The sequence below is a fragment of the Haliotis asinina genome, chromosome 7 (assembly GCF_037392515.1).
Source record: "Haliotis asinina isolate JCU_RB_2024 chromosome 7, JCU_Hal_asi_v2, whole genome shotgun sequence".
Classification (NCBI taxonomy): domain Eukaryota; kingdom Metazoa; phylum Mollusca; class Gastropoda; order Lepetellida; family Haliotidae; genus Haliotis; species Haliotis asinina.
The window spans coordinates 57,731,079-57,738,549 of NC_090286.1; the positions used below are offsets into that span (position 1 = coordinate 57,731,079).

At 41.3% G+C, this 7,471-nt stretch overlaps 1 protein-coding gene across 1 annotated transcript; it reads left to right on the top strand.

Moving 5' to 3' along the window:
* Positions 1–1,297: 1,297 nt before the first annotated feature.
* Positions 1,298–7,261, top strand: LOC137291175 (uncharacterized). Its single transcript, XM_067822467.1, has 4 exons — positions 1,298–1,469; positions 3,774–3,891; positions 5,607–5,686; positions 6,339–7,261. The coding sequence occupies exons 1-4, from the start codon at positions 1,410–1,412 to the stop codon at positions 6,486–6,488; spliced, it is 408 nt and encodes a 135-aa protein (XP_067678568.1). The 5' UTR covers positions 1,298–1,409; the 3' UTR covers positions 6,489–7,261.
* The last annotated feature ends 210 nt before the right edge of the window (positions 7,262–7,471 follow it).

Here is a 7,471-nt window from a genome sequence, read left to right on the forward strand (position 1 = left end):
GTAGATCAATGGCTATGGGAGGCAAGTGTTCGTCCATATACATGGGAGGCCAGTGTAGATCAATGGCTATGCAAGGCCAGTGTAGATCAATGGCTATGGGAGGCCAATGTAGATCAATGGCTATGGAAGGCCGGTGTAGATCAATGGCTATGGGAGGCCAGTGTTCGTCCATATACATGGGAGGCCAGTGTAGATCAATGGCTATGCAAGGCCAGTGTAGATCAATGGCTATGGGAGGCCAGTGTTGATCAATGGCTATGGGAGGCCAGTGTAGATCAATGGCTATGGGAGACCAGTGTAGATCAATGGCTATGGGAGACCAGTGTAGATCAATGGCTATGTTTAGTAAGTGTGGATAAATGAGGGTAGGAACCCAGTTGTGGTCACTGAATATGGAAGGTCATGTTTTGTCTCTGGATGTGGAAGGTCAGTGTTGGTCACTGGATATGGAAGGTCAGTGCTGGTCACTGGATATGGATGTCAGTGTTGGTCACTGAATATGGAAGGTTAGCTTTGGTCACTGGATATGGCAGGTCAGCTTTGGTCAGTGGATATGGGAGGTCAGTATTGGTAACTGCACGTGGGAAGCCAGTGCTGATCACTGCTTATCGAAAGTCATGTGAGTCACTGTCGAAAGTGTTTCCAACATGGTGATTTGAAAGTTCACCTATGACCCGCTGGAGTTTCGGGCTTGGAGTCTATGGTGAATACTGAGGGAATCAAGATGAGGGACTGAGACAGTCAGATTTAACCCGATGAGGAGCTTCTAGAAGTCTCATTCCCCCAGTAACAAGCAGAATCGTCACTATGTCTTCTAACGAGAACCTTGTACCGTGTTTACCATGACGACCTGTAACATCATAAGGTCATGTGAACACTACTGAACATTGTAAGAGGTAAATCAAACACTTCAAAACGTCAGGATGAATTCCACTGACTCACCTAGTAACCATTATCTCACGCGAAATACGGAATGACGTCATAACAAAGGTTACAATAAAGGTGAAAAGATTTTTTGTAGCATACTCATTTAGATATTAAAATGTTTTTAAATCGTTTTTTATTCCACAACAGTATTATCAAAATTCCTAAATAAAATGAACCTTGATGTTCAGAGCGGTGTGTGATGACTACGCTGACCTTTTAGTCTCTCCCAAGCACACCCTAATGGCCGCTGTCAGTCATTATCCTTTATTTAATGTAAATTACCCTGATTTCCTACATTTTGATAGGAAGTTCCAAATTATGATTGACGTTGTTTGAAACATAAGCTACTCTATGTAGGCGGTGGTTTGTTAGTTTTGTCTGACCGGTGTTGGCGAGAGCGTGTCGCGTTTTTCAGAAGTACATCTGCTCTGGAGAGATAGCGTCATCAACGTCAGACGGAGCTGGATAATCTAACTAAAACAATGTTGAAAGTAGCTGTGTTCATTGCTTGTGTTGTCATGGTACTCTCTGAAAGCCAGCAGGTAAGTGCTTGTTTAATGGATGATGCTTCGCCTGAATGATCGTATACTTTCTAACACGTGTTGTCTTTAACCACGCATTTCATGTCCCTTGAGCACACTTTGGTGTGGATTATAGTGCAATAGAGGAATCCACATTATTGTTCTATTATTATTATTATTATTCTACCCTTGTACCATTCTTGTAGCGGCTTCGTTAACTCCTCATATGAAACAAGTCATATTTGTTGTAAAGCAAGAAAGCCATTAAGTCCAAGTAACCACTAAGACATCGTTTAGTCGTTAAACAAGTATCAGCCAATTTTCAAATTGAAAGAAACGTCTTTCTATATTACTTTCTTCTTACCGTCTTCCGTTTTTGGTAGAGCATGAAAGACACAAAGGTTCCTCAACTTTTCAAAATAACAACACAAACTGGATCGTTATATCACTGACACGGGGTAAGAACCACAAGCAAGAACACGGCCGTAAACACACTCCTCCCGCAAACCACAACTATAATCCTCTGGTTTTGTTAAATTGTTTGCGTGAAAATGTACATATTTGTTTTAAATATCATTTCTATCGGGTTTGTACATGATGTTTGATAAACTTGACGCGTTACCATGCTCGCGATTTATTTACTTCACACTACGAACAGTTATGTATAAATGACAAAAAACAAAACTGGTATAAATTCTTACTAAACGATTCAACAAAACGGAATAGTGCAAAAAAAATCAGAATTGTTGCAATACTGTCTATTATTACTGAAACAGAAAACATGAAACACACCTTATTGAAGCAAAACATGCTAAACTTCATACACAACCATCGAGAATATTCCTAAATGCACTTGGTGCTGTACTATCATCTCCTATGTTATCGACCTGGGTAGAACTGATGTGTGTTTTCGTGCCTGCAGCCGAAGTGTGGCGTCAAAACGACCAGGCTTTAATGAAAACTATGATTCCATGATTTTCGAAATATTTTCTGTCTGTAGGAAGCGGCATAGCATGTTCATATGACAAACGGATGGTCATATTATTGTTGACAAGTTAGAACATCAGAAGATGTCGATAGACATGTATTATGAGAACCCCGAACATGTGAAACTAACACATTTTCGGAATGTCCTTGCATTATTCAGATCTACTTACATTCACTTATTTGTGTGAATTTATGTAATATTTTGGCATATAGTTTTTAACACTAGCTCATCTCTCAAACATTGATATTGTTTCTTACCAAGCTGTCCGTCATTGGACACGTCTTGAATAAACATTACTATTGTTATCAAAGTGTACAGCCGACTTTTGTACTAATACCAGTTACATGCACATACCTATGCTTTTCTATTATCATCGATTTAATAAGAAGGCATAAAGAAAAACAAAACGACTATCCTACTTACTATTGTTATTATTATTTTAGTGAGCTGACTCCTTAGCGATGTTAATAACTTCACATAGACTGTGAAAGTAGGTTTAATGAACAATAATGTTATTTGAGTATGATTGCTTTAAACAAATTCTGATTATTTCATCTGATTATAATCAATGCTTAAGAATTCTGTAGCATGTTTACACGAACTAGTAATGTGCGAAAGGGTGTATAACGCCTCCAACATGGAAAGACACTTGGATGTTAATAACTTCACATAGACTGTGAAAGTAGGTTTAATGAACAATAATGTTATTTGAGTATGATTGCTTTAAACAAATTCTGATTATTTCATCTGATTATAATCAATGCTTAAGAATTCTGTAGCATGTTTACACGAACTAGTAATGTGCGAAAGGGTGTATAACGCCTCCAACATGGAAAGACACTTGGATGTGTAGTTTATAGGATATTGATATAGAGCACATATCCATGCAACCGGTGCTTGCTCAAGGTACTGGTATTTTCCCCTCAATCATGGATGATAACACATCGTATTATCAATCTCAACTCCCGTGGGAGTACATAACTCTTGCTGCCCCTAGGGGCACCGTGTTTCTTGTGGCTTTCTCACACAAAGTAGGTACCCATTCATAGCTGGGTGGACTGGGACACAGAGTCCATCTCTGGTCATCTACCAACGGATTCGTGGGTTCTTTTACGTGCAGGTTTATTCCCAGGCTTTTACACCCGGTTACATGTGGGTTCGATACCGACACCACAACCTCGCTGGATCACTAGTCAGGCAATTTAGCCAGATCGCCCAAATCGCCCACCGCGCCCCCTGTGTATTTCAATCATTAATCATGAATTGACGTGCCATAGCATGGCGCACTGGAGACTAGTCTTGTTGTCAACTTAGCCAGTCTTCTATTCTGTTCACAGCAACTGTCTGCAGATGCCAGCTTCAACATACTGAGGGCAATCAGACGTCTGAGGACAATACAGAGAAGAAACATGGACCACCCGTCCCAAATTCTACAGCGGAGGAATGCCACGGAAGGTAGGTCGGGATGTGGGGTGTGGGTGTGGGTGTGGGTGTGGGTGTGGGTGTGGGTGTGGGTGTGGGTGTGGGTGTGGGTGTGGGTGTGGGTGTGGGTGTGGGTGTGGATAGGTAGGTTATCTTTAATCTTTATTTCCTCCACAATTATGAAGAATGCTACATGTTAACGCAATATTTTAAGTTGAGTATACTATGAATCAGCAAACAATGAATTTTGCAGACATTTTAGAGTGACAATCAGCCATAGAATCAGACACCAATATCATAACTTTCCCATTCTGTCATATTTAAATTACTAAGTGTTGGACAAGGTCCACCAAGCAAATCAGGAATTGCATGTATTACACCGTCATCATTTTCCCAAACGTCAAAAAGTCATATACTGATATAATATCACATATCTTTCAAACATTTCATTTCTCAAGTCATTAAGGTTCTTACAGGACATGATATCATGTGTAACAATATCAGAAGCTACTATTCCACATATACACTGTCTGGATTCAATCGCTTTACAGCCAGTGTGAATGATATGAGAGATTTTGTGAAATCCATGCTTATTGATCAAGGCTAGTTCCCACAGTCTGTTTGGATTAAAGGGATCTCGGATAAGGCAATATCTGGAGAGATCATCTCTCACTGCTATCTGATGAGCACATAACATTAGATTCTACAAATCATAAGCAAACAAGATTTCTCTATAGACCCGGGTTATCTAGAACCACGAGAGAGGCGGTGTTTTGGGGCAGACCTATCATCTATCTGCATAAATACCTTTCCGTTAATTCCAACATATCCCGTCCTCTTGACCTTAAAATGCCCCAGACAGTGTAACCATATACGGCACATGATAATATTACATTGTTCCATATACGACATGACTGACTGAACTATAGCACAAGCCAAGGTAATATATATTACCTAGTTTACGGGTTTACTGGTTTACTTTTTCACATGATAACATTGTTCTGCCATACGACTTATTACATGAAGACAACTGAACTCCTGCGTACGTAACAGACTGAATGTGGCCACAGTACCAAGATACAAACTAACTGGTGTAAAGTATTTGTCTGCCTTGAATACAAGCAGGGCACTATTGTGGGTTCAGGGTAGGTGTGAGCGTAAGTGTTGAGGTGAGTGTGGGTACCGGTGTGAACGTGAGTGTAGATGTGTGGATTGCAGAGTGAGTGTGGGAGCGAGCGTTGGTGTGGGTGTTATGTGGGCGTGTGTGGTGCTAATTTGGAGAACAAGCACTGCGATAATGTTCTAAACAAACCATAATAGTGTTTATAGTAGACTGATCACGCTATTTAACACAAATGATGAGTTCCCCACCAGCTGTTCCATACCACCAGTACCGTACCATCAGCCTCTACCATATGTCCCCTACCATCGGCACCCTACCATCAGCGCCTATTATCTGTTCCCTACCATGTGTCCCCTACCATCAACCCCTTTACCATCGGTCCTCTACCATCAGTCCCTTACTGTCTGTCCCCTGCCATCAGCCCCTACCATCAGTCCCTTACAATCTGTCCCCTACCATCAACCCCTACCAACAGCCCCCCACCATCAGTCCCCTACCATCAGTCCCTTACAATCTGTTCCCTACCATCAACCCCTACCATCAGCCCCCTACTATCAGTCCCCTACAATCAGCCCCTGCCATGAACCCCAACTATCAGCTTTCGTGTCTAACACTGGTGTTTCAGGCCAAGTGACGTGCAACTCCTGTTCCTTCTCCAGCGAAACCAAAAAGTGTGTATACGTGGATGAAGTGTGTGCCCCCGGGGTAAGTATAGGACCTAGTTGTGACATGCCACACTCCTACTGTCATGATTAGGAACGTAGTTGCTGTAAAAGCAACAACCGGTACCTGTATTGTCAGATCAGTCTGCAGTGACCGTATCACACCCGTATCACACCCCTATCACACTTTAAAGCATTTCTTGTTTTCTTTGGAATGTATCTAATAGAATCGGTTTTCTGCTATTGAATTTGTAAACTGTTATATAATTACTGTTTAACAAGGCATGCAAAGTACCGTATGTTGTTTAATGTAAACTGTTTGTTAAAAGAAAGTATACATAAATGTCCGATTGTGACTGGAAATAAACACTTAACAGATGGCGATGTAATGATAAGATATCATAGTTTGGGACTTAACACTGTAGTGTTACTGTTTTATGTTTAGTAACTGAGCTCTAGTCTAAAATCGGGGCGGTTGGGTAGCCAAGTGGTTAAAACATTCTCTCGTCACACCGAAGACCTGGGTTCGCTTCCAAAAATGGGTTCAACGCGTGAAGTCTACATCTGATGTCCCCTCCCGTGATATTGCTTAAGTATTGCTTGAAGCGGCGTAAAACCACACTCACTCACGCAGACCAAAATCAAGTTCATATGTTCTTCTACCCACTGTGTAACGCGGGTTCTTTCCCCCACAGCAAATCTGCGCACACATCTGGCGGAATGAGGGTAGAAACAGGAACTACAACGGCTGCATCAACCCTGACCTGTGTTCCATGATTAAAGAGGCCAAGGATTCCACGTACGTGATGGTGTCCTGTTGTGCTAGCGACTTTTGCAACTGGTAAAGAAGTCTGCCATACCTTCCCTTCCACATCAGAGCAATAGTTGGAGGTGTAGGTGAAATGTATCCCAGGACAGTCAATAATGGAAACTGTCGCTGATCATTTTAAATACTAGTATAGTTTTATGCGTGAAGTAATCATTATACAAATGTCAGAGATACGGACATACGTCATGTAAACATGGGATACCTGGCCATGTATGACGTCACTATTTAGATACCTGGCAATATAGGGCGTCGCCTTTTGGAATCCCTAGTCATGAAAGACGTCAATATTTGGTATCTGACCATGTAGGACTTGTCGATTGGGATGCGTAGCCATGCAGTACGTCGCTATTGGGATGTCTATCCATGCAGGACGTCAATATTTGAATACACGGCCATGTAGAACGTGTCTATTTGGGTTCCCTGGCCATCTATGACGTCACTATTGGGTTACCTGACTATATATGACGTCACTACTGGGACACGTGTCCATGTATGACATCACCTTTAGGATACCGAGCAATATATGTCGTGACTGCTGAGGTAGCTGGTCATGTTTGATGTGATGCTTCCAGTTACACATATTGCCCGTGTAAATGGACATTTAATCTGCTACTGCTGTGTAATGATATTTTATCTCAATATACTGGTTAATCTAGAGCAGCGCTAGTTGAGAAATCACTGGAAGTATAAGAACGAGTGTGTGATTCGTCAGTTTTACATGTGCATCTAGATGATCATCATCAAGTGAAGGTATTGCTTTCTTGCTGAAACAATAAACTTCTTCTCTTATCAAGTGTTCTGTTGTGTCAACATCAATAGACAGACCGTTCTGTATATACGTGATATCAACAGCAGCAATCGCACTTCATAACAAACGTAAACAAATTGCAAAGTACAACGGACACTGTTTCATGTTTCATACACATCTTTGTCAGTGTTGACAAACATTCAATCATCTACTGTACCCTTGCTGCCTCAAAGTCATGAAATCACATAATT